The 27,424-nt window shown below is 50.4% G+C and overlaps 1 protein-coding gene across 1 annotated transcript in view; it reads left to right on the top strand.

The window, feature by feature from the left end:
* Positions 1-10,341, top strand: part of nt5e (5'-nucleotidase, ecto (CD73)) — a 106,869-nt gene extending 96,528 nt beyond the window's left edge. Inside the window, exons 8-9 of the mRNA XM_072265917.1 lie at positions 8,876-9,076; positions 9,166-10,341. Of these exons, the coding sequence (XP_072122018.1) occupies positions 8,876-9,076; positions 9,166-9,335 (371 nt within the window). The 3' untranslated portion in view covers positions 9,336-10,341. The remainder of the gene's footprint in view (positions 1-8,875; positions 9,077-9,165) is intronic.
* The last annotated feature ends 17,083 nt before the right edge of the window (positions 10,342-27,424 follow it).

The raw sequence follows: 27,424 nt of genomic DNA, 5'->3' as shown, positions 1-27,424 counted from the left end.
CACAAGCCATGTCAAAATGTCTTGTTGCAACCGCTAACAATGTTATTGTAAAGGATGATGAGGTAATTTATTCATATGGCAGAGCCTAGCCTGATGGCATAAGCATCGATTTCTCTAACGTCCGCTAATTATTCCACATCCCACACCCTCCTTTATCCATTCCCCATACTGGCTCCTCGTTTGCCCCTTCTCATCTCCTCGCCTGCCTTTCTCCCATAGCCCAATCTCCTCTCCGACCAGATTACTTCTTTTTTAGCTCTTTACCTCATCAGCTTCACAGTTCATCTCTGCCCCCCTCACCTGGTTTCCCCCCTCAGCTGCCAGCTTGTACTCGTCCTGTCCCTCGCCTTTTCATTCTGGCATCTCCCCCGCTCCCCCATCCCAGGTCCTGATTAAGTGCCTCAGCTCAAAATGTCAGCTCTTTGTTCCCAGACAAGACAAAATCTGCAGATGCTGGAAATCCAAGCAACACACACAAAATGCTGGAGGAACTGAATGGTGGTGAGGGAGGAGGTGGGGGGAACAGGTGAAGCACTTGCAAGGATGAGTGCCAGGAGGGAGATCAGTGGGGAGGGACGAATGGGTATATAATGCCAGTCTTCCAGTACTGAAGCCACCAGAGAAATGGAGTCTAGAGGAGGCAGATGAAGATGCCACGATGCACGAGCCAGGAATGCAAAACGATACAGATACAGATTTTGAACCCTTTATGTCGAGTGATCTTCATCTGATAACTCAATCTGAGTTAAATGACATGGTCAGAGACTTGGGTTTGTCAAAGGCAAAAGCAGAATTACTGGGTTGAAGGATGAAATCTGCTATCACCAGGTAAAAAAAAAGTCCCTGAAGGATTTTGATATTTGAGACAGATGTTTCCCAGGACGACTGATGCCAAGAGTAAGGGAGGGAGTTCTGTTGGTCCACCAATCAATCAAGTTGTCGATGACAGGCAATTCAAAGATTTTCAAGTGGGACCAGAGAAAATCATTAGCAGGCATTCAAAGATGTTATTGAAAATTTTCTTGGCCAATACAGAGCACCAAGCTACGTGCAGCTGGTTGACAATGTGCTTCAAGCAGACAAAATAATGAAGTGCAACGTGTCACTACAGATTCATTTTCAGCATTCCCATTTAAACTTCTTGCCGCAAATCTTGGCACTGCCAATGACAAGCATGGTGAGAGGTTTCACCAGGACATTGCGGTCATGGAGAAATGATAGCAGCTCAACTGGAATCCATCAGTGCTGTTGGATTATTGTAGATCACTGAGTACAAATAAAAATCATCAGCAGAACGATTTTAGTTTAGTTGAACTATTGCAAAGCGTCAGCACCATTATGCAATTAAAGGCCTTACAATTAAATAAAAGTTAATTTCTTGTTTCTCCAAATTCCTACGTGACACAAGTAGTCTGAAATTATATTTGTGTTCAGCTTCAAGTGTTCTATCACGAACACAGAAGATTTCTGAGGAAGCAGCACCGTCAAAAAATCTTTGCTGTCCCGTGTGTGAGATGAGGGAAAATGATCACATGCAGAACAAAATAATGGAGGAAATAATGCCGTTGAAGGAGAGTCAGAACCATGGAACCAGATCGATTTCATCACCAAGCTTAAATAGTTATGTCTATTAACTGTAACCAACAAACTGCTGAGGGGTCTCTGCAGGTCAAGCGGCATCTGTGGGGTAAAAGGACTTGTTGACATATTGGATCAAAACCCTGCTTTGACCAATGATCCCTCATTTCTTTAGACTGGAGACTCATGGCCTTCACGCCAGCACATAAGAAAGTCAAGAGAAGGATAAAATGGGATTTTGTAAACCAGCTGGGGACTAAGAAAAGTGTGAATGGACATTCCAGGTGCTGACGAGGAGTGGCACAGGTTTGAAATTGTTGAGTAATGTTTGTAGGAATTGAATATAGTTGTGGGGCTGTGAATGTCACTGACAGTAGTGTAGCAGTTAGCATAATGAGACCTGAGCTCAATTTCCGTCACTGTCTGTGAGGAGTTTGCATGCTCTCCTCATGATCACATAGGTTTCCTCTGGGTGCTCCAGTGCCCTCCTAAATTCCAAAGACGTAGAGGTTAGTAGATAATTTGGTCTGGTGGGCGTAATTAGGTGGTGCAGGCTCATGGGGCTGTTACTGTGCCGTATCTCATAATAAAAAAGAAAATGTGTACTTCTTGAAGGCATTTGATAAAGACCTCACCAGAAGAATTTGGAATTGTGGGCAAATTCTCCAGCTGTCTGATAGCACGTTGGAACAGCAGGATCAGGATCAGGATAATGGGTCGACTGTACCTCTTCCTGGAGATGCTGCCTGACCTGCTGCGTTCACCAGCAACTTTGATGTGTAATGGGTATGATGTCTCAGCAGCAGAGTGTGATGGGTGCAACCCACAATGGGCTGTGTCGCGATTGCAATTGTGTCACTGTTGCCTCAGATAAACCATAGAAAAACTACAGCACAGAAACAGGCCTTTTGGCCCTCCTTGGCTGTGCCGAACCATTTTCTGCCTAGTCCCACTGACCTGCACAGGGACCATATCCCTCCGTACACCTCCCATCCATGTATCTGTCCAATTTATTCTTAAATATTAAAAAAGAACCCGCATTTACCACCTCATCTGGCAGCTCATTCCATACTCCCACCACTCTCTGTGTGAAGAAGCCCCCTCTAATGTTCCCTTTAAACTTTTCCCCCTTCATCCTTAACCCATGTCCTCTGGTTTTTTTCTCTCCTTGCCTCAGTGGAAAAAGCCTGCTTGCATTCACTCTATCTATACCCATCATAATTTTATATACCTCTATCAAATCTCCCCTCATTCTTCCACGCTCCAGGGAATAAAGTCCTAACCTATTCAACTTTTCTCTGTAACTGAGTTTCTCAAGTCCCGGCAACATCCTTGTAAACCTTCTCTGCACTCTTTCAACCTTATTTATATCCTTCCTGTAATTTGGTGACCAAAACTGAACACAATACTCCAGATTCGGCCTCACCAATGCCTTATACAACCTCATCATAGCATTCCAGCTCTTATACTCAGTACTTTTTGATTAATAAAGGCCAATATACCAGAAGCTCTCTTTACGACCCTATCTACCTGTGACGCCACTTATAAGGAATTTTGTATCTGTATTCCCAGATCCCTCTGTTCTACTACACTCCTCAGTGCCCTGTCATTAACCCTGTATGTTCTATCTTGGTTTGTCCTTCCAAAGTGCAATACCTCACACTTGTCTGTATTAAACTCCATCTGTCATTTCTCAGCCCATTTTTCCAGCTGGTCCAAATCCCTCTGCAAGCTTTGAAAACCTTCCTCACTGTCCACTACACCTCCAATCTTTGTATCATCAGCAAATTTGCTGATCTAATTTACCACATTATCATCCAGATCATTGATATAAATGACAAATAACAATGGACCCAGCACTGATCCCCATGGCACACCACTAGTCACAGGCCTCCACTCGGAGAAGCAATTCTCTACTACCACTCTTTGGCTTCTTCCATTGAGCCAATGTCTAATCCAATTTACCACCTCTCCATGTATACCTAGAGACTGAATTTTCCTAAGAGATTATGTTTCTAAGCTGGAGAGAAACAAGAGCCTTTATGAGCAGTAGATGCCAGTGCTTTGAATTACAGGAGAAATCTGAAAAGTTGCTGAATGGGGAAACTGTGGGTCATCCTCTTTGGACCTACAACAGAATGCCTTTCTATAAAATCACTGGAGAAGCAAAAGGTCTTGTGGTCCATGAGCATAGAGGATTGAAATGTCAGTGATAGGGTGCAAAGTAACCCAGGCAACTAATGGAATGCTGGCCTTAAATCCGACTTGGCTGTGATACTGAGGACAGAGTTACGTTTCATCAGCGCTGAGGCCCAGTTAGAGTACATGCAGAGTGGGTGAAGCTGCAGGTACCCCTGTGTAGACTTACTGGGATAACACCTGAATTCTGAGTACAGAGGGGGTTCACACCAATTGGACTGTGTTCTCTGAAATCAACCACTTTTAAAAGATGGCATGAAGTAGGTTTTTTCAAGATATTCAAAATGGTTACAAAAGGCACAACTGACATGAGTCCACTAGCAGCTGGTAGCATCTTGTCCCATTAGCAGGTCATATCCTTTTAATCCTTTCCTATTAATGTACCTGCCTGAAGTTCTTTAAAATATTCTGCAGTCTTGAGTACCCCTCGTCTGAGATTCCAAAACGTGAAAACCTCCGAAATCCAATTTTTTTTTAGCACTGACATGACATCACAGATGGAAAATTCCACAAGATGCTGGGAAGGTTCCCAGGTGATTGGCCGGATTCTGCACACCACAGACAGTTCTGAGAAGTGACCTCACGTATGGTAATGAAAAATAGAAAAAGTCATTGCTTAAAGCAAAAAATGAAGATTTCGATTGTGTACCGTCAGTGTCAGAGTGAACATATACCACGTTGCTGATCATGAAACAAGCAAGGATCTATCACGACAAACAGAGAATTGAAGGTCATTGTGAATATTCAGCAGGCTGGTTGCAGAAATTTAAGAAAAAGCATGGCATTAATTTTTTAAAGCGTCTACTGATCACAGAAATCTAGCACCAGAGCAAGTCTATGATGCCTAATGTGTTTATACCTTACATAACGGCATTAAACTTTTAAAGCATTGCTGATGAAAACCTATTGCCAGAACAAGTACAGTGAGGGTAAGAATAGGAACATTTGGCAGATGAATGTGTGGCTGAGGAACTGGTGCAGGGGGCACAGTTGTGATTTCTGGATCATTGAGATCTCTTCTGGGGAAGGCATGACCTGCACAAAAGAGACTAGTTACACCTGAACCCAAACAGGACCAATATCTTTGCAGGCAGGTTGACTAGACTGCTTGGGAGGATTTAAAATAATTTGGCAGGGGGACAGGAACCGGGTCTGTGTTGGGACCACTTCTTTTAATGTTATATGTCAATGGTTTGGATGATGGGATTGATGGCTTTTTGGCTAAGTTTATGGACGATAGGTGGAGATGCAGGTGGTGTTGGGGAAGTAGCGAAGCTTCAGAAGGGCTTAGACAGATTTGGAGAATGGGCAAAAACGTAGCAGATGGAATACAGCATTGGGAAGTGTCGTCGTCGTGGCTATCCCTTGAGGTCGAGGATGATGGTCTTTGTTTTGTTGATCTACTTATGGGCTCTCAAGTGGCTTATGAGTCCAATCTTGGCTTTCAAAGTTCTTCTGCATTCAGGACAGGTAGGTCCAGACGGCAGATCGGGCTTTGGTTGTTGCTGCCTCTCTTTCCATTTTCTTCTCTTTTCTTCTAATTCCGCACATCTGTTGGCTTCGAAAGTTGCTGTTCCTTCTCGGATGATGGCTTGCCAGAGTTTTCTGTCCTTGGCACTGTGTGTACAGTCACGCAGTGTGGTAGGAGAAATAAAAGCATAGACTATTTTCTAAATGGAGAGAAAACTGAAAAATCTAAGGTGCAAGGGACTTGGGAGTTGTCATGTTGTAGGATTCCCTAAAGGTTAAGTTGCAGATTGAGTTGGCGGTGAGGAAAGGAAATGCAATGTTAACATTCGTTTTGTGCGGACTAGAGAGGTGAGGAATACGCGGACGGGAGAGAGACTGAAAATTTGGCTGAGTGGTGTCATAACAATAACCCTTCACTCAATGTCAGCAAGACCAAGGAACTGATTATAGACATCACAAGAGGGAAACCAGAGGTCCATGAGCCAGTCCTCATTGCAGGATCAGAGGTGGCGAGATGACCAACTTTAAATTCCTGAGTGTTACTAATTAAGGGGACCTGTCCTGGACCCAGCACGTAAGTGCAATTGCGAAGAAAGCACGGCAGTACCTCTACTTCCTTAGGATTCTGAGGAGATTCGATACAACATCTAAATCTTTGGCAAACTTCTACAGATGTGGAGTTTGTGTTGACTGGCTGCATCATGGCCTCGTATGGAAACCAATGCCTTTGAACAGAAAATCCTACAAAAGGTAATGGATTCGGCCAGTACATCACAGGTAAAGCCCTCCCAACCCTTGAGCGTATCTACATGAAGCACTGTTGGTAGGGAAGCAGCATCCATCATCAGAGATTCCCACTACCCAGGCCATGCTCTCTTCTCACTGCTGCCATCAGGTAGAAGGTACAAGACCCCCAGGACTCGCAGCACCAGGTTCAGGAACAGTTACCACTCCTCAACCATCACTCACTTGCCCCAACATTGAAATGTTCCCACAACCAATGGTCTCACTTTAAGGACTCTATGTCATTATCTCATTTTCTCATTATTCATTGCTATTTATTCATATTTTCATTTTGTTGTCTTCTGCACTCCAGTTGATCTTTCATTGATCCTGTTATAGTCACTATTCCATAGACTTGTTGAGTACGGCCACAGGGAAATAAATCTCAGGGTTGTATATGGTGATATATATGTACTTCGATAATAAAATGTATTTTAATGTTTGAACTTTAAAAGCAAGGATGTAGTGTTGAGGCTTTATAAGGCACTAGTGAGGTCTCACTTGGAGTATTGTAAGCAGTTTTGGGCCCCTTATCTAAGAAAGGATGCGTTGATATTGGAGAGGGTTCAGATGAGGTTCACAAGAATAATTCTGGGAATGAAAGGCTTATCATATGAGGATGAATTATTGACTCTGGGCCTGTACTCATTGGATTTCAGTAATATTAAGGGGATCCCATTGAAAGCTATCAAATGTTTAAAGACCTAGAGTGGATGTGGAAATGATGTTTTCTATGGTGGGAGAGTCTAGGACCAGAGGATACGGCCTCAGAATAGAATGGAGATGAGAAGGAATTTGTTTATCCAGAGAATGATGAATCTATGGAATTCATTGCCACAGGCGGCTGTGGAGGCTAAGTTATTAGTATATTTAAGGCAGAGGTTGATAGCTTCTTGATTAGTCAGAGCGTGAAGGGATACGGGGAGAAGGCAGGAGATTGGGGCTGAGAGAGAAAAGGATCAGCCATGATGATGAAAGGGCAGAGCAGGCTCGATGGGCCAAATGGCCTAATTCTGCTCCTATAGCTTATGGTCTTAAGTCGGCAGCGCTGATTGTTTTCATACCAAACATAAAACTGAAAAAAAGTAAAATGCAAATACAGTGTATTGTAATCTTCTGATGAAAAGCCGGCTGCTTTCGTTACCCTGCACTCTTTATCTTTTCATTATATTAATAGTATGCAACTGCTTACCAGTAGTACATACATTCAGAGTCAGAAATAATAGCCATCCCAAGCTAGCTCATTATCTATTTCAAATCCCAAATCCGAGCGTTTTGGATAAGGGGTTACTCAGCCCGTGATTGTACCCATCTCTGCTATCTCCTCTGCCAGCTCATTCCATAGAAGGAAGAAGCACTAACATGCTTAGTCTGCGGTTAAAAGTTCCCAGAGAGGGTGGCCTGAACATCACCACCAGCCCAGCCAACCTGATACTTCAGCCCACGTGACGTAGACCTCAGGCTGAGGTGATCCTGCTGTCAGTGGGACGGGTGGAAGGTGGGGGAGGGATTTTTGATAGACTTGTGTTCAAGAAGAGTGGGAGTTTGCAAGTAGGGCAGTGCTTGACGGTGGGGATGAAGGATACAGACTTGATGGGCCAAATGGCCTAATTCAGCACCTATATCTTCTGGTCTTGTGGTTTTGTATCCTGCACCTTCCATATTGCTCTCAGAAACCCCTACCTCCAACCATTGCTATCACCCCTGCTAATCAACTTTGGCCAGCTCCTCTCTCATGTCTCTGTAATTCCCTTTACTCCACTGTAATACTGATACATCTGACTTTAGCTTCTACTTCTCAAAATGCAGAGTGAATTCTATCATATTGGATTTCTGCTCCTATATCTAATGGTCTTATGATAATCTCTCCTACCTTCTCCCATTTCTTAGATCTGTCCTTTTATCCTCTCTTGTCCTTCCTCCTGCTCCTGCCTCAGCATTTACTAAAATCTTTAAATGTTCCCATTGACTCTCTTTCTCTCCACAGATTCTGTCTGATCTGTTTTAATTGGCCTAATCATTAATCAAATAGAAATCACGGCCAGCTGAGATTGAAACAGCCCGAGAGTTGAACTGAATCTCCCTTCACTCTACTCCGTACATCTTTGGAATGTGGAGGAAATGTGGCCACGAGTTCCCTCCAGATGTTCCTGTTTCCTCCACTTTCCAAGGATGTACGGGTTAGGATTAGTGAGTTGTAAGCTTCCTATGTTGACTTTGAGAGCATAGCAGCACGTGCGGGCTGCACCCAGCACAATCCTTGGACTGTGTTGGTTGTTGACACAAAACAGGGCATTTCACTGCATGTTTCAATGTTTTGATGTGACAAGTAAATGTGACCTTTACGTCCAGAGTGGAACTGCAGATACTGTTAGTCAGGCCTTACATTAACAAGTACACACTGCCCACAGTATTTTTGCACCTGATCAGGGTGCTAAGCAGGTGCTATACCTTTCCCAAGGGTGACCTGCAGGCCACTGGAGGGAAAGAGCGTCTGACACCTCCTTTGGTGGAGACGTATGTCTACCCCACCACCCAGAGTAGGGGTGTCTAGAACTAGAGGATGCCAGGTTTAAGGTGAGAGGGGAAAGATTTAAATGGGACCTGAGAGGCAAACTTTTTTCACACAGAAGGTGGTAGATTATATGGAATGAGCTGCCCCAGGAGGTAGCAGAAATGGGTACAGTTATAACATTTTAAAAGACATTTGGACAGGTGCATTAATAGGAAAGGTTTGGAAAGATAAGGGCCAAGTACAGATAAATGAGTTAAGCAGCTTTGTTAGGCTGAAGGGCCTGTTTCTATGCTGTATAACCCTGACTGGCAGACGCGCTGAATTTTCCAGGTATCCAGGTGGAATTTAACCTGAAGAGACCTTCGGGTTCCCGGGTGGTCAAACTCAGCGTGCTGTGTGCAGACTGCCGAGTGCCCCAGTACCAACCGCTCCATGATGCCAAGATCTACAAAATCATCACCAGCTCCTACATCGCCAATGGGGGGGACGGATTTGCCATGCTGAAGAATGAAAAGCTGAGTCACGAGACCGGTAACTACATACCTTCAGTCATCATTACTGACAGTGTTCATAGCAAATCGAATTCTAATGGGGATTTTATCTCTCGTTTCCCATTCTAGGCCAAACAGATATTTCGGTGGTTTCCAGTTACATCAAGCAGTTGGAGGTAGTTTACCCTGCAGTGGAAGGGCGACTCTTATTCACAGATAATGCTGGGGCCCGCGCCGGTAGCAGCTTGACCATCACATTATCACTCTTCTCATTTCTGGCCTGCTTCTTTCAATTTTAGTGATTCAGACCAGCTGCAGTAGAACTATTCAGTGAACTTCTTAAGAAATGTTCAACATGATTTATACTCTTTGCCAGCAATGATTCTACCCTTCTATCTAAGCTGTTGGCGGGTTGATCCCAAACCTGACCGTGTTCTCCAGACTCTATCCAATCATCAGACTCAATACAGAACCATAATTTATTTTCTTGACCTCTCCCTCACCCTCATCGACCTAAGGATGCTCAGAAGCACTTTACAGCCATTATGTTGCTACCAGAAACCTGCCACTATGCTGATGGTGAATGCAGCAGCCAACTTGCCCGCTGAGTTGACGGGACGGTGAGAGGGGTGACCAGATTGCCTGGCGTTTCGTGTTCGGAGAGCTTTGAGCGTTAGGTTTTGATGGCAGTTATTCCTTGCTGTTCTGCGCTGTGAAATGGGATCTTTAGTGCCCAGCTGGCATTGGGCAGACAGGATCACTGTGGCGGTTCACCTCATATAGAAGCAGCGGTCGTGATGGTGCAGGTTCCATTCTCTTCCCACACTGGAGCATCAGCCTGAACTTGCTCAACTCACAAAGCTCCTGATACAGGAAGGAAATGTACTGACATCAAACCACTAGTGACAGTGCTGTGTCATTGCAAAAAGATTCCTTTGTTTCTGAATGTACAGCTTTGTTTTTCACAAGATCCTTGTGTCAGCACTGTCACTGTTGGAACCTGCAGAGCATACTCACCACAGAACTCCTCGGTGTTGGCTATGGACTCCCAAGTTCATTAAAGGGATGATCCTTCCTTTGAGATCAAGATACTTTAATCAAAGCAAAAGAGCAATAATTTACCAAAGGCACATGTAGATAAATGGAAATTATTTTTGAAACAGGATAAATAACAGTTTTATTTTGAAATGGGTTGATTGGCTGTGTCTTTGATCAGCATGAATGAAAGAATTACAACATAAATAAAATATAAAACAGTGCAATTTTATATCATCCAATAAAAGTTCTCAAGCAACTTAATGATTATATTGATAAAAGATTTTTATTTAGTTGGGTGTAGGTTTTATTCAAACCTTAGTTTTTGTTCCCTCCTCTCTCAGTTGAGTTAAGTATTTCTTTTACAAGTTGTGCAGAGAAGAAACCAAAGTTGTGGGGCATGGAATTTCACTTATATCTGTGTCAAAGTCAGCCTTCCCAATGGCATAAGGTCTCTGTCCTTGAAGTGTGACTGGCAGAGCTAAAACTTGCTCTGTCTGGGGATGTGCCTTTCAAACAAAGCCACCCATCTGCTGGAGGGGGTAGATCTGACTGCAGTTCTAGCCAATCTCTTCCAGCACGTGTACGGACTTTGCCCATTCAGAGCTGCCTTGGTTGATAACCATAGTATCTGTTTCAATGATTGTTGGACAGCAGACAGATTCACTAACTGTGCTTCTGAGTGTTCCTGTCCAACATGGATGAAGATCTGGATTAGAGGGCTGTGTGGAAGGGAAGGTTAGATTAATTTTAGCGGAGGTTAACATGTTGCACTGTGTGGTGTTCGATGAAGACGTTGGGAATTGGCAGAAACCTACACTGATTGGAGTCACACTGTGTATAAATGGGGCAGATGTGGCCTTATTGTGGGTTTGGCTCGAAGGGCTGAATGACTGACCCTGCCCTTTCCTGATGTTCTCAGGTAGGTTGTTTTCCAACATCCACGAGTTCCCGGAGGATGTTCCAATTTAGTGTCCTCTTGTCAAGGTGGGATGGTGCGAACGATCATGTTTGTGACTCCTGAGTAAAGAGATCACTCCTAGTCTACCCGTAGATCGTCCAGGAATGGGCTAATAAGTGCTTGACATTTACTTCACTGACATTTCATGCATGGAGCAACTTTAACAAGACAGAGTCTAACCAGCCCTTCTCAGCGATAACAGTGTCCTCACTGTCACATGGCCCACCAACAAATGCTGAAGTCAGCATGAAACTGGTCCAGCCACATAAGACCAGGAGTGGGTCAGGGCTGCATGCTCTCACTTCCTGCCTGATAAAGGTCTGATGTAACTTAGTTTATCTAGGCGGTTACACTCAGAGAGCTGAAAGCCGAGCTCCTCCTCAGTCACACACTCCCTCCTCTACCGCAGATCCAGATTCTCCTGGCCTTTCCACTGACAGCCCGTTATCATCCCTCCTCTGGACTGCTGGGAGGCGCCCAGTGACTGTGGCAGTACCGTACAGGCAAGCAGCAAACAGCATGCAACACTGGCCCAAAGCTCAAACCTGCGTACTCAATGAAACCCGGAATCGATGCAGCATTTTTCCATCCGAAACACCCCATCTGACAGGCTGCTGCACCCTTGTTTGCTATGCTGTCACCAAGCACTCTAAAGTTCAAGGGCCGCCTGATTCTGCCCCTTTAATAATACAGATTGCATGACCGTTAAGGTAGGTAACTAATAGTTTAATTGCCCATTTCTGTTACTCATGACTTAGCCCAATCAGTGCACAGACTCCTTTAACAGATGACACACTCAGGCCAAGTAGACCAGCATCACACTTGTCAAGTGCTACAGAGCAGTGGCAAAACCAAATACGGTGGTAACATTGGTAGACCACACTCAACACTGGGACTTCGTACTGCGATCACACCCTGTCGTAAATGCCAGAGGCCAGGAAGCTCCTTCACAAAGGCCCAAACCCAGTGGAGGGCAAATGCCAAACTGCAACACCCTCCGCTGGCCCGTCACTGCCTGTTAAAGTTTCTGCTCCATGCAAGCTGCCCCCTTGATAACCCTCTCAAATACATAATTTATGGTGCCTTTGTATTTAAGGCACACAAAATTCTGGAGGAACTCAGCAGGTCAGGCAGGATCAAAAGAGAGAAGAAAAGAATAAATAGTTTGGCAGGATCCTTCATCAGGATTAGATAGGAAGGTGGAAGCAGCGAGAATGAGAGGGTGAGGAGAAGGGAAAGAGTACAAGCTGGGAGGTGCTAGGTGAGACCGGGTAGGTGGATGGGGTAGGCAGGATGAGGTAATGAACTGGGAGGTGGTAGGTGAGACCCGACCGGATAAGAAGGATGAGGTAAGGAGCTGGGAGGTGATAGGTGAGACCAAACTGGTTTGGCAGGATGAGGTAAGGAGGTGGGAGGTGATAGGTGAGACCGGGTAGGTGGATGGGGTAGGGAGGATGAAGTAAGGAGCTGGGAGGTGATTGGTGAGACCAGACCGGGAAAGGAGGATGAGGTAAGGAGCTGGGAGGTGCTAGGTGAGACCGGGTAGGTAGATGGGGTAGGGAGGATGAGGTAAGGAACTGGGAGGTGATAGGTGAGACCAGACCGGGTAGGGAGGATGAGGTCATGCCCTGGGAGGTGATAGGTTAGACCAGACCGGGCAGGGAGAATGAGGTAAGGAGCTGGGAGGTGATAGGTGAGACCAGACTGCGTAAGGAGGATGCAGTAATGAGCTGGGAGGTGATAGGTGAGACCAGGTAGGAGAATGGGGTAGGGAGGATGAGGTAATGAGCTGGGAGGTGATAGGTGAGACCAGACCAGGTAGGGAGGATGAGGTAAGGAGCTGGGAGGTGATAGGTGAGACCAGACCAGGTAGGGAGGATGAGGTAAGGATCTGGGAGGTGATAGGTGAGCCCTGGTAGGTGGAATGGGGTAGGGAGGATGAGGTAAGGAGCTGGGAGGTGATAGGTGAGACCAGACCGGGTAGGCAGGATGATGTAAGGAGCTAGGAGGTAATAGGTGAGACCAGACCGGGCAGGGAGGATGAGGTAAGGAGCTGCGAGGTGATAGGTGAGACCAGACCGGGCAGGGAGGATGAGGTAAGGAGCTGGGAAGTGATAGGTAATACCGGGTAGGTGGAATGGGGTAGGGAGGATGAGGTAAGGAGCTGGGCGGTGATAGGTGATACCGGGTAGGTGGATGGGGTAGGGAGGATCAAGTAATGAGCTGGCAGGTTATAGGTGAGACCAGACCACGTAGGGAGGATGAGATAAGGAGCTGGGAGTTAATAGGTGAGACCAGACCGGGTTGGGAGGATGAGGCAATGAGCTGGGAGGTGATAGGTGAGACAGGGTAGGTGGATGGGGTAGGGAGAATGAGGGAAGGAGCTGGGAGGTGATACGTCAGACGAGACTGTGTAGGGAGGATGAGGTAAGGAGCTGGGAGGTGATATGTGAGACCAAACTGGGTAGCAAGGATGAGGTAAGGTGCTAGGAGGCGACTGGTGAGAACAGAGCGGGTAGGCAGGATGATGTAAGGAGCTGGGAGGTGATAGGTGAGACCAGACCGGGCAGGGAGGATGAGGTAAGGAGCTGGGAAGTGATAGGTAATACCGGGTAGGGGGATGGCGTAGGGATGATGAGGTTAGGAGCTGGGAGTTAATAGGTGAGACCAGACCGGGTTGGGAGGATGAGGCAATGAGCTGGGAGGTGATAGGTGAGACAGGGTAGGTGGATGGGGTAGGGAGAATGAGGGAAGGAGCTGGGAGGTGATAGGTCAGACGAGACTGTGTAGGGAGGATGAGGTAAGGAGCTGGGAGGTGATAGGTGAGACCAGACCGGGCAGGGAGGATGAGGTAAGCAGCTGGGAAGTGATAGGTAATACCGGGTAGGGGGATGGGGTAGGGATGATGAGGTTAGGAGCTGGGAGGTGATAGGTGAGACCAGATCGGCTAGGGAGGATGAAGTAATGAGCTGGGAGGTGATAGGTGAGACCAGACCGGGTAGGGAGGATGAGGTAAGGAGCTGGGGGTTGATAGGTGAGACCAGACCAGGTTGTGAGGATGAGGCAATGAGCTGGGAGGTGATTGGTGAGACCAGACCGAGTAGGGAGGATGAGGTAATGAGCTGGGAGGTGATAGGTGAGACCGGGTAGGTGGATGGGGTAAGGAGAATGAGGGAAGGAGCTGGGAGGTGATAGGTCAGACCAGACTGGGTAGGGAGGATGAAGCAAGGAGCTGGGTGGTGATAGGTGAGACCAGACTGGGAAGCAAGGATGAGGTAAGGTGCTGGGAGGCGATAGGTGAGAACAGACTGGGAAGGCAGGATGATGTAAGGAGTTAGGAGGTGAAAGGTGAGACCAGACCGGGCAGGGAGGATGATGTAATGAGCTCAGAAGTGATAGGTGAGACCAGACCGGGTAGGGAGGATGAGGTAAGGAGCTGGATGGTGATAGGTGAGATCAGACCGGGTAGGGATGATGAGGTAAGGAACTGGGGGATGATAGGTGAGACCAGACCGGGTAGGGAGGATGAGGTAAGGAGCTGGGAGGTGATAGGTGAGACCAGACCGGGTAGGGAGGATGAGGTAAGGAGCTGGGAGGTGATAGGTAATACCGGGTAGGTGGATGGGGTAGGTGATGAAGTAAGGAGTTGGGAGGTGATAGGTGAGATCGGGTAGGTGGATGGGGTAGGGAGGACGAGATAATGGGCTGGAAGGTGATAGGTGAGACCAAACTGGTTTGGCAGGATGAGGTAAGGAGCTGGGAGGTGATAGGTGAGACCAGACCGGGTAGGGAGGATGAGGTCATGACCTGGGAGGTGATAGGTTAGACCAGACCGGATAGGGAGAATGAGGTAAGGAGCTGGGAGGTGATAGGTGAGACCAGACTGCGTAAGGAGGATGATGTAATGAGCTGGGAGGTGATAGGTGAGACCAGACCGGGTAGGGAGGATGAGGTAAGGAACTGGGGGGTGATAGGTGAGACCAGACCGGGTAGGGCGGATGAGGTAAGGAGCTGGCAGGTGAGAGGTGAGACCAGACCGGGTAGGGATGATGAGGTAAGGAACTGGGGGATGATAGGTGAGACCAGACCGGGTAGGGAGGATGAGGTAAGGAGCTGGGAGGTGATAGGTGAGAGGAGGATGAGGTAAGGAGCTGGAAGGTGATAGGTAATACCGGGTAGGTGGATGGGGTAGGTGATGAAGTAAGGAGTTGGGAGGTGATAGGTGAGAGCGGGTAGGTGGATGTGGTAGGGAGGATGAGGTAAGGAGCTGGGTGGTGATAGGTGAGAGAAGACCGCCTAGGGAGGATGAAGTAATGAGCTGGGAGGTGATAGGTGAGATCGGGTAGGTGGATGGGGTAGGGAGGACGAGATAATGGGCTGGAAGGTGATATGTGAGACCAGACCGGGTAGGCAGGATGAGGTAAGGAGCTGGGAGTTGATAGGTGAGACCAGATCGGGTAGGGAGGATGAGGTAAGGAGCTGGGAGATGATAGGTGAGACCAAACTGGTTTGGCAGGATGAGGTAAGGAGCTGGGAGGTGATAGGTGAGACCGGGTTGGTGGATGGGGTAGGGAGGATGAAGTAATGTCCTGGGAGGTTATAGGTGAGACCAGACCGGGAAAGGAGGATGAGGTAAGGAACTGGGATGTGATAGGTGAGACAAGACCGGGTAGGGAGGATGAGGTCATGACCTGGGAGGTGATAGGTTAGACCAGACCGGGCAGAGAGGATTAAGTAAGGAGCTGGGAGGTGATAGGTGAGACCAGACCGGGTACGGAGGATGAGGTAAGGAGCTGGGCGGTGATAGGTGAGACCAGGTAGGTCGATGGGGTAGGGAGGATCAAGTAATGAGCTGGCAGGTTATAGGTGAGACCAGACCACGTAGGGAGGATGAGATAAGGAACTGGGAGTTGATAGGTGAGACCAGACCGAGTAGGGAGGATGAGGTAATGAGTTGGGAGGTGATAGGTCAGACCAGACTGCGTAAGGAGGATGAAGTAATGAGCTGGGAAGTGATAGGTGAGACCAGATCGGGTAGGGAGGATGAGGTAAGGAGCTGGGAGATGATAGGTGAGACCAAACTGGTTTGGCAGGATGAGGTAAGGAGCTGGGAGGTGATAGGTGAGACCGGGTTGGTGGATGGGGTAGGGAGGATGAAGTAATGTCCTGGGAGGTTATAGGTGAGACCAGACCGGGAAAGGAGGATGAGGTAAGGAACTGGGATGTGATAGGTGAGACAAGACCGGGTAGGGAGGATGAGGTCATGACCTGGGAGGTGATAGGTTAGACCAGACCGGGCAGAGAGGATTAAGTAAGGAGCTGGGAGGTGATAGGTGAGACCAGACCGGGTACGGAGGATGAGGTAAGGAGCTGGGCGGTGATAGGTGAGACCAGGTAGGTCGATGGGGTAGGGAGGATCAAGTAATGAGCTGGCAGGTTATAGGTGAGACCAGACCACGTAGGGAGGATGAGATAAGGAACTGGGAGTTGATAGGTGAGACCAGACCGAGTAGGGAGGATGAGGTAATGAGTTGGGAGGTGATAGGTCAGACCAGACTGCGTAAGGAGGATGAAGTAATGAGCTGGGAAGTGATAGGTGAGACTAGACCGGGTAGGGAGGATAAAGTAATGAGCTGGGAGGTGATAGGTGAGACCAGACCGGGTAGGCAGGATGAGGTAAGGAGCTGGGAGGTGATAGGTGAGACCAGATCGGGTAGGGAGGATGAGGTAAGGAGCTGGGAGGTGATAGGTGAAACCAGATCGGGTAGGGAGAATGAGGTAAGGAGCTGGGAGGTGATAGGTGAGACCAGACCGGGTAGGGAGGATGAGGTAAGGAGCTGGGAAGTGATAGGTAATACCTGGTAGGTGGATGGGGTAGGGATGATGAGGTAAGGAGCTAGAAGGTGATAGGTGAGACCAGACCGGGTAGCGAGGATGAGGTAATGAGTTGGGAGGTGATAGGTGAGACCAGACTGCGTAAGGAGGATGATGTAATGAGCTCAGAAGTGATAGGTGAGACCAGACCGGGTAGGGCGGATGAGGTAAGGAGCTGGCAGGTGAGAGGTGAGACCAGACCGGGTAGGGAGGATGAGGTAAGGAGCTGGATGGTGATAGGTGAGATCAGACCAGGTAGGGATGATGAGGTAAGGAACTGGGGGATGATAGGTGAGACCAGACCGGGTAGGGAGGATGAGGTAAGGAGCTGGGAGGTGATAGGTGAGACCAGACCGGGTAGGGAGGATGAGGTAAGGAGCTGGGAGGTGATAGGTAATACCGGGTAGGTGGATGGGGTAGGTGATGAAGTAAGAGATAGGGAGAATGAGGTAAGGAGCTGGGAGGTGATAGGTGAGACCAGACTGCGTAAGGAGGATGCAGTAATGAGCTGGGAGGTGATAGGTGCGACCAGGTAGGAGGATGGGGTAGGGAGGATGAGGTAATGAGCTGGGAGGTGATAGGTGAGACCAGATCGGGTAGGGAGGATGAGGTAAGGAGCTGGGAGGTGATAGGTGAGACCAGACCGGGTAGGGAGGATGAGGTAAGGAGCTGGGAGGTGATAGGTGAGACCGGGTAGGTGGATGGGGTAGGGAGGATGAGGTAAGGAGCTGGGAGGTGATAGGTGAGACCGGGTAGGTGGATGGGGTAGGGAGAATGAGGGAAGGAGCTGGGAGGTGATAGGTCAGACCAGACTGGGTAGGGAGGATTAGGTAAGGAGCTGGGAGGTGATATGTGAGACCAGACTGGGTAGCAAGGATGAGGTAAGGTGCTGGGAGGCGATAGTTGAGAACAGACCAGGTAGGCAGGATGATGTAAGGAGCTGGGAGGTGGTAGGTGAGACCAGACCGGGCAGGGAGGATGAGGTCAGGAGCTGGGAAGTGATAGGTGAGAGCAGACCGGTTAGGGAGGATGAGGTAAGGAGCTAGGAGGTGATAGGTGAGACCAGAACGGGTAGGGAGGATGAAGTAATGAGCTGGGAGGTGATAGGTGAGACCAGACCGGGTAGGGAGGATGAGGTAAGGAGCTGGGAGGTGATAGGTGAGACCAGACGGTGTAGGGAGGATGAGGTAAGGAGCTGGGAAGTGATAGGTAATACCTGGTAGGTGGATGGGGTAGGGATGATGAGGTAAGGAGCTAGAAGGTGATAGGTGAGACCAGACTGGGTAGCGAGGATGAGGTAATGAGTTGGGAGGTGATAGGTGAGACCAGACTGCGTAAGGAGGATGATGTAATGAGCTCAGAAGTGATAGGTGAGACCAGACCGGGTAGGGCGGATGAGGTAAGGAGCTGGCAGGTGAGAGGTGAGACCAGACCGGGTAGGGAGGATGAGGTAAGGAGCTGGATGGTGATAGGTGAGATCAGACCGGGTAGGGATGATGAGGTAAGGAACTGGGGGATGATAGGTGAGACCAGACCGGGTAGGGAGGATGAGGTAAGGAGCTGGGAGGTGATAGGTGAGACCAGACCGGGTAGGGAGGATGAGGCAAGGAGCTGGGAGGTGATAGGTAATACCGGGTAGGTGGATGGGGTAGGTGATGAAGTAAGGAGTTGGGAGGTGATAGGTGAGAGCGGGTAGGTGGATGTGGTAGGGAGGATGAGGTAAGGAGCTGGGTGGTGATAGGTGAGAGAAGACCGCCTAGGGAGGATGAAGTAATGAGCTGGGAGGTGATAGGTGAGATCGGGTAGGTGGATGGGGTAGGGAGGACGAGATAATGGGCTGGAAGGTGATATGTGAGACCAGACCGGGTAGGCAGGATGAGGTAAGGAGCTGGGAGTTGATAGGTGAGACCAGATCGGGTAGGGAGGATGAGGTAAGGAGCTGGGAGATGATAGGTGAGACCAAACTGGTTTGGCAGGATGAGGTAAGGAGCTGGGAGGTGATAGGTGAGACCGGGTAGGTGGATGGGGTAGGGAGGATGAAGTAATGTCCTGGGAGGTTATAGGTGAACCAGACCGGGAAAGGAGGATGAGGTAAGGAACTGGGAGGTGCTAGGTGAGACCGGGTAGGCAGATGTGGTAGGGAGGATGAGGTAAGGAACTGGGATGTGATAGGTGAGACAAGACCGGGTAGGGAGGATGAGGTCATGACCTGGGAGGTGATAGGTTAGACCAGACCGGGCAGAGAGAATTAAGTAATGAGCTGGGAGGTGATAGGTGAGACCAGGTAGGAGGATGGGGTAGGGAGGATGATGTAATGAGCTGGGAGGTGATAGGTGAGACCAGACCGGGTAGGGAGGATGAGGTAAGGAGCTGGGAAGTGATGGGTGAGACCTGGTAGGTGGATGGGGTAGGGAGGATGAGGTAAGGAGCTGGGAGGAGATAGGTGAGACCAGACCGGGTACGGAGGATGAGGTAAGGAGCTGGGCGGTGATAGGTGAGACCAGGTAGGTCGATGGGGTAGGGAGGATCAAGTAATGAGCTGGCAGGTTATAGGTGAGACCAGACCACGTAGGGAGGATGAGATAAGGAACTGGGAGTTGATAGGTGAGACCAGACCGAGTAGGGAGGATGAGGTAATGAGTTGGGAGGTGATAGGTCAGACCAGACTGCGTAAGGAGGATGAAGTAATGAGCTGGGAAGTGATAGGTGAGACCAGACCGGGTAGGGAGGATAAAGTAATGAGCTGGGAGGTGATAGGTGAGACCAGACCGGGTAGGCAGGATGAGGTAAGGAGCTGGGAGGTGATAGGTGAGACCAGATCGGGTAGGGAGGCTGAGGTAAGGAGCTGGGAGGTGATAGGTGAAACCAGATCGGGTAGGGAGAATGAGGTAAGGAGCTGGGAGGTGATAGGTGAGACCAGACGGTGTAGGGAGGATGAGGTAAGGAGCTGGGAAGTGATAGGTAATACCTGGTAGCTGGATGGGGTAGGGATGATGAGGTAAGGAGCTAGAAGGTGATAGGTGAGACCAGACCGGGTAGCGAGGATGAGGTAATGAGTTGGGAGGTGATAGGTGAGACCAGACTGCGTAAGGAGGATGATGTAATGAGCTCAGAAGTGATAGGTGAGACCAGACCGGGTAGGGCGGATGAGATAAGGAGCTGGCAGGTGAGAGGTGAGACCAGACCGGGTAGGGAGGATGAGGTAAGGAGCTGGATGGTGATAGGTGAGATCAGACCAGGTAGGGATGATGAGGTAAGGAACTGGGGGATGATAGGTGAGACCAGACCGGGTAGGGAGGATGAGGTAAGGAGCTGGGAGGTGATAGGTGAGACCAGACCGGGTAGGGAGGATGAGGTAAGGAGCTGGGAGGTGATAGGTAATACCGGGTAGGTGGATGGGGTAGGTGATGAAGTAAGGAGTTGGGAGGTGATAGGTGAGAGCGGGTAGGTGGATGTGGTAGGGAGGATGAGGTAAGGAGCTGGGTGGTGATAGGTGAGAGAAGACCGCCTAGGGAGGATGAAGTAATGAGCTGGGAGGTGATAGGTGAGATCAGGTAGGTGGATGGGGTAGGGAGGACGAGATAATGGGCTGGAAGGTGATATGTGAGACCAGACCGGGTAGGCAGGATGAGGTAAGGAGCTGGGAGTTGATAGGTGAGACCAGATCGGGTAGGGAGGATGAGGTAAGGAGCTGGGAGATGATAGGTGAGACCAAACTGGTTTGGCAGGATGAGGTAAGGAGCTGGGAGGTGATAGGTGAGACCGGGTTGGTGGATGGGGTAGGGAGGATGAAGTAATGTCCTGGGAGGTTATAGGTGAGACCAGACCGGGAAAGGAGGATGAGGTAAGGAACTGGGAGGTGCTAGGTGAGACAAGACCGGGTAGGGAGGATGATGTAATGAGCTGGGAGGTGATAGGTGAGACCAGACCGGGTAGGGAGGATAAGGTAAGGAGCTGGGAAGTGATAGGTAATACCGGGTAGGGGGATGGGGTAGGGATGATGAGGTACGGAGCTGGGAGGTGATAGGTGAGACCAGATCGGGTAGGGAGGATGAAGTAATGAGCTGGGAGGTGATAGGTGAGGCCAGACCGGGTAGGGAGGATGAGGTAAGGAGCTGGGGGTTGATAGGTGAGACCAGACCAGGTTGTGAGGATGAGGCAATGAGCTGGGAGGTGACAGGTGAGACCAGACCGAGTAGGGAGGATCAGGCTAGGAGCTGGGAGGTGATAGGTGAGACCGGGTAGGTGGATGGGGTAGGGAGGATGAAGTAAGGAGCTGGGAGGTGATAGGTGAGACCAGACCGGGTAGGGAGGATGAGGTAAGGAGCTGGGAGGTGATAGGTGAGACCGGGTAGGTGGATGGGGTAGGGAGGATGAGGTAAGGAGCTGGGAGGTGATAGGTGAGACCGGGTAGGTGGATGGGGTAGGGAGAATGAGGGAAGGAGCTGGGAGGTGATAGGTCAGACCAGACTGGGTAGGGAGGATTAGGTAAGGAGCTGGGAGGTGATATGTGAGACCAGACTGGGTAGCAAGGATGAGGTAAGGTGCTGGGAGGCGATAGGTGAGAACAGACCGGGTAGGCAGGATGATGTAAGGAGCTGGGAGGTGGTAGGTGAGACCAGACCGGGCAGTGAGGATGAGGTCAGGAGCTGGGAAGTGATAGGTGAGAGCAGACCGGTTAGGGAGGATGAGGTAAGGAGCTAGGAGGTGATAGGTGAGACCAGAACGGGTAGGGAGGATGAAGTAATGAGCTGGGAGGTGATAGGTGAGACCAGACCGGGTAGGGAGGATGAGGTTAAGAGCTGGGAGGTGATAGGTGAGACCAGACGGTGTAGGGAGGATGAGGTAAGGAGCTGGGAAGTGATAGGTAATACCTGGTAGGTGGATGGGGTAGGGATGATGAGGGAAGGAGCTAGAAGGTGATAGGTGAGACCAGACCGGGTAGCGAGGATGAGGTAATGAGTTGGGAGGTGATAGGTGAGACCAGACTGCGTAAGGAGGATGATGTAATGAGCTCAGAAGTGATAGGTGAGACCAGACCGGGTAGGGCGGATGAGGTAAGGAGCTGGCAGGTGAGAGGTGAGACCAGACCGGGTAGGGAGGATGAGGTAAGGAGCTGGATGGTGATAGGTGAGATCAGACCGGGTAGGGATGATGAGGTAAGGAACTGGGGGATGATAGGTGAGACCAGACCGGGTAGGGAGGATGAGGTAAGGAGTTGGGAGATGATAGGTGAGACCAGACCGGGTAGGGAGGATGAGGTAAGGAGCTGGAAGGTGATAGGTAATACCGGGTAGGTGGATGGGGTAGGTGATGAAGTAAGGAGTTGGGAGGTGATAGGTGAGAGCGGGTAGGTGGATGTGGTAGGGAGGATGAGGTAAGGAGCTGGGTGGTGATAGGTGAGAGAAGACCGCCTAGGGAGGATGAAGTAATGAGCTGGGAGGTGATAGGTGAGATCGGGTAGGTGGATGGGGTAGGGAGGACGAGATAATGGGCTGGAAGGTGATATGTGAGACCAGATCGGGTAGGGAGGATGAGGTAAGGAGCTGGGAGATGATAGGTGAGACCAAACTGGTTTGGCAGGATGAGGTAAGGAGCTGGGAGGTGATAGGTGAGACCGGGTTGGTGGATGGGGTAGGGAGGATGAAGTAATGTCCTGGGAGGTTATAGGTGAGACCAGACCGGGAAAGGAGGATGAGGTAAGGAACTGGGAGGTGCTAGGTGAGACCGGGTAGGCAGATGGGGTAGGGAGGATGAGGTAAGGAACTGGGATGTGATAGGTGAGACAAGACCGGGTAGGGAGGATGAGGTCATGACCTGGGAGGTGATAGGTTAGACCAGACCGGGCAGAGAGAATTAAGTAAGGAGCTGGGAGGTGATAGGTGAGACCAGACTGCGTAAGGAGGATGCAGTAATGAGCTGGGCGGTGACAGGTGAGACCAGGTAGGAGGATGGGGTAGGGAGGATGATGTAATGAGCTGGGAGGTGATAGGTGAGACCAGACCGGGTAGGGAGGATGAGGTAAGGAGCTGGGAAGTGATGGGTGAGACCTGGTAGGTGGATGGGGTAGGGAGGATGAGGTAAGGAGCTGGGAGGATATAGGTGAGACCAGACCGGGTACGGAGGATGAGGTAAGGAGCTGGGCGGTGATAGGTGAGACCAGGTAGGTCGATGGGGTAGGGAGGATCAAGTAATGAGCTGGCAGGTTATAGGTGAGACCAGACCACGTAGGGAGGATGAGATAAGGAACTGGGAGTTGATAGGTGAGAGCAGACCGAGTAGGGAGGATGAGGTAATGAGTTGGGAGGTGATAGGTCAGACCAGACTGCGTAAGGAGGATGAAGTAATGAGCTGGGAAGTGATAGGTGAGACCAGACCGGGTAGGGAGGATAAAGTAATGAGCTGGGAGGTGATAGGTGAGACCAGACCGGGTAGGCAGGATGAGGTAAGGAGCTGGGAGGTGATAGGTGAGACCAGATCGGGTAGGGAGGATGAGGTAAGGAGCTGGGAGGTGATAGGTGAAACCAGATCGGGTAGGGAGAATGAGGTAAGGAGCTGGGAGGTGATAGGTGAGACCAGACGGTGTAGGGAGGATGAGGTAAGGAGCTGGGAAGTGATAGGTAATACCTGGTAGGTGGATGGGGTAGGGATGATGAGATAAGGAGCTAGAAGGTGATAGGTGAGACCAGACCGGGTAGCGAGGATGAGGTAAGGAGCTGGGAGGTGATAGGTGAGACCAGACCGGGTAGGGAGGATGAGGTAAGGAGCTGGGAGGTGATAGGTAATACCGGGTAGGTGGATGGGGTAGGTGATGAAGTAAGGAGTTGGGAGGTGATAGGTGAGAGCAGACCACGTAGGGAGGATGAGATAAGGAACTGGGAGTTGATAGGTGAGACCAGACCGAGTAGGGAGGATGAGGTAATGAGTTGGGAGGTGATAGGTCAGACCAGACTGCGTAAGGAGGATGAAGTAATGAGCTGGGAAGTGATAGGTGAGACCAGACCGGGTAGGGAGGATAAAGTAATGAGCTGGGAGGTGATAGGTGAGACCAGACCGGGTAGGCAGGATGAGGTAAGGAGCTGGGAGGTGATAGGTGAGACCAGACTGCGTAAGGAGGATGATGTAATGAGCTCAGAAGTGATAGGTGAGACCAGACCGGGTAGGGCGGATGAGGTAAGGAGCTGGCAGGTGAGAGGTGAGACCAGACCGGGTAGGGAGGATGAGGTAAGGAGCTGGATGGTGATAGGTGAGATCAGACCGGGTAGGGATGATGAGGTAAGGAACTGGGGGATGATAGGTGAGACCAGACCGGGTAGGGAGGATGAGGTAAGGAGCTGGGAGGTGATAGGTGAGACCAGACCGGGTAGGGAGGATGAGGCAAGGAGCTGGGAGGTGATAGGTAATACCGGGTAGGTGGATGGGGTAGGTGATGAAGTAAGGAGTTGGGAGGTGATAGGTGAGAGCGGGTAGGTGGATGTGGTAGGGAGGATGAGGTAAGGAGCTGGGTGGTGATAGGTGAGAGAAGACCGCCTAGGGAGGATGAAGTAATGAGCTGGGAGGTGATAGGTGAGATCGGGTAGGTGGATGGGGTAGGGAGGACGAGATAATGGGCTGGAAGGTGATATGTGAGACCAGACCGGGTAGGCAGGATGAGGTAAGGAGCTGGGAGTTGATAGGTGAGACCAGATCGGGTAGGGAGGATGAGGTAAGGAGCTGGGAGATGATAGGTGAGACCAACCTGGTTTGGCAGGATGAGGTAAGGAGCTGGGAGGTGATAGGTGCGACTGGGTAGGTGGATGGGGTAGGGAGGATGAAGTAATGTCCTGGGAGGTTATAGGTGAGACCAGACCGGGAAAGGAGGATGAGGTAAGGAACTGGGAGGTGCTAGGTGAGACCGGGTTGGCAGATGGGGTAGGGAGGATGAGGTAAGGAACTGGGATGTGATAGGTGAGACAAGACCGGGTAGGGAGGATGATGTAATGAGCTGGGAGGTGATAGGTGAGACCAGACCGGGTAGGGAGGATGAGGTAAGGAGCTGGGAAGTGATAGGTAATACCGGGTAAGGGGATGGGGTAGGGATGATGAGGTTAGGAGCTGGGAGGTGATAGGTGAGACCAGATCGGGTAGGGAGGATGAAGTAATGAGCTGGGAGGTGATAGGTGAGGCCAGACCGGGTAAGGAGGATGAGGTAAGGAGCTGGGGGTTGATAGGTGAGACCAGACCAGGTTGTGAGGATGAGGCAATGAGCTGGGAGGTGATAAGTGAGACCAGACCGAGTAGGGAGGATCAGGCTAGGAGCTGGGAGGTGATAGGTGAGACCGGGTAGGTGGATGGGGTAGGGAGGATGAAGTAAGGAGCTGGGAGGTGATAGGTGAGACCAGACCGGGTAGGGAGGATGAGGTAATGTGCTGGGAGGTGATAGGTGAGAGAGGGTAGGTGGATGGGGTAAGGAGAATGAGGGAAGGAGCTGGGAGGTGATAGGTCAGACCAGACTGGGTAGGGACGATGAGGTAAGGAGCTGGGAGGTGAGACCAGACCGGGTAGGGAGGATGAGGTAAGGAGCTGGGAAGTGATGGGTGAGACCTGGTAGGTGGATGGGGTAGGGAGGATGAGGTAAGGAGCTGGGAGGAGATAGGTGAGACCAGACCGGGTACGGAGGATGAGGTAAGGAGCTGGGCGGTGATAGGTGAGACCAGGTAGGTCGATGGGGTAGGGAGGATCAAGTAATGAGCTGGCAGGTTATAGGTGAGACCAGACCACGTAGGGAGGATGAGATAAGGAACTGGGAGTTGATAGGTGAGACCAGACCGAGTAGGGAGGATGAGGTAATGAGTTGGGAGGTGATAGGTGAAACCAGATCGGGTAGGGAGAATGAGGTAAGGAGCTGGGAGGTGATAGGTGAGACCAGACGGTGTAGGGAGGATGAGGTAAGGAGCTGGGAAGTGATAGGTAATACCTGGTAGGAGGTAAGGAGCTGGGAGATGATAGGTGAGACCAAACTGGTTTGGCAGGATGAGGTAAGGAGCTGGGAGGTGATAGGTGAGACCGGGTTGGTGGATGGGGTAGGGAGGATGAAGTAATGTCCTGTGAGGTTATAGGTGAGACCAGACCGGGAAAGGAGGATGAGGTAAGGAACTGGGAGGTGCTAGGTGAGACCGGGTAGGCAGATGGGGTAGGGAGGATGAGGTAAGGAACTGGGATGTGATAGGTGAGACAAGACCGGGTAGGGAGGATGATGTAATGAGCTGGGAGGTGATAGGTGAGACCAGACCGGGTAGGGAGGATGAGGTAAGGAGCTGGGAAGTGATAGGTAATACCGGGTAGGGGGATGGGGTAGGGATGATGAGGTTAGGAGCTGGGAGGTGATAGGTGAGACCAGATCGGGTAGGGAGGATGAAGTAATGAGCTGGGAGGTGATAGGTGAGGCCAGACCGGGTAGGGAGGATGAGGTAAGGAGCTGGGGGTTGATAGGTGAGACCAGACCAGGTTGTGAGGATGAGGCAATGAGCTGGGAGGTGACAGGTGAGACCAGACAGGGAGGATCAGGCTAGGAGCTGGGAGGTGATAGGTGAGACCGGGTAGTTGGATGGGGTAGGGAGGATGAAGTAAGGAGCTGGGAGGTGATAGGTGAGACCAGACCGGGTAGGGAGGATGAGGTAATGAGCTGGGAGGTGATAGGTGAGAGAGGGTAGGTGGATGGGGTAAGGAGAATGAGGGAAGGAGCTGGGAGGTGATAGGTGCGACCAGACTGGGAAGCAAGGATGAGGTAAGGTGCTGGGAGGCGATAGGTGAGAACAGAACGCGTAGGCAGGATGATGTAAGGAGCTGGGAGGCGATAGGTGAGACCAGACCGGGTACGGAGGATGAGGTAAGGAGCTGGGAGGTGATAGGTGAGACCAGAACGGGTAGGGAGGATGAAGTAATCAGCTGGGAGGTGATAGGTGAGACCAGAACGGGTAGGGAGGATGAGGTAACGAGCTGGGAGGTGATAGGTGAGACCAGATCGGGTAGGGAGGATGAGGTAAGGAGCTGGGAGGTGATAGGTGAAACCAGATCGGGTAGGGAGAATGAGGTAAGGAGCTGGGAGGTGATAGGTGAGAACGGGTTGGTGGATGGGGCAGGGAGGATGAAGTAATGTCCTGGGAGGTTATAGGTGAGACCAGACCGGGAAAGGAGGATGAGGTAAGGAGCTGGGAGCTGCTAGGTGAGACCGGGTAGGTAGATGGGGTACGGAGGATGAGGTAAGGAACTGAGAGGTGATAGGTGAGACCAGACCGGGTAGGGAGGATGAGGTCATGAGCTGGGAGGTGATAGGTTAGACCAGACCGGGTAGGGAGAATGAGATAAGCAGCTGGGAGGTGATAGGTGAGACCAGACTGCGTAAGGAGGATGCAGTAATGAGCTGGGAGGTGATAGGTGAGACCAGACCGCGTAGGGAGGATGAGGTAAGGAGCTGGGAGGTGATAGGTGAGACCAGACCGCGTAGGGAGGATGAGGTAAGGAGCTGGGAGGTGATAG

The sequence above is a fragment of the Mobula birostris genome, chromosome 8 (genome assembly GCF_030028105.1).
Source record: "Mobula birostris isolate sMobBir1 chromosome 8, sMobBir1.hap1, whole genome shotgun sequence".
Taxonomy (NCBI): Eukaryota; Metazoa; Chordata; class Chondrichthyes; order Myliobatiformes; family Myliobatidae; genus Mobula; species Mobula birostris.
This window is presented reverse-complemented; position numbering and strand designations above follow the sequence as displayed.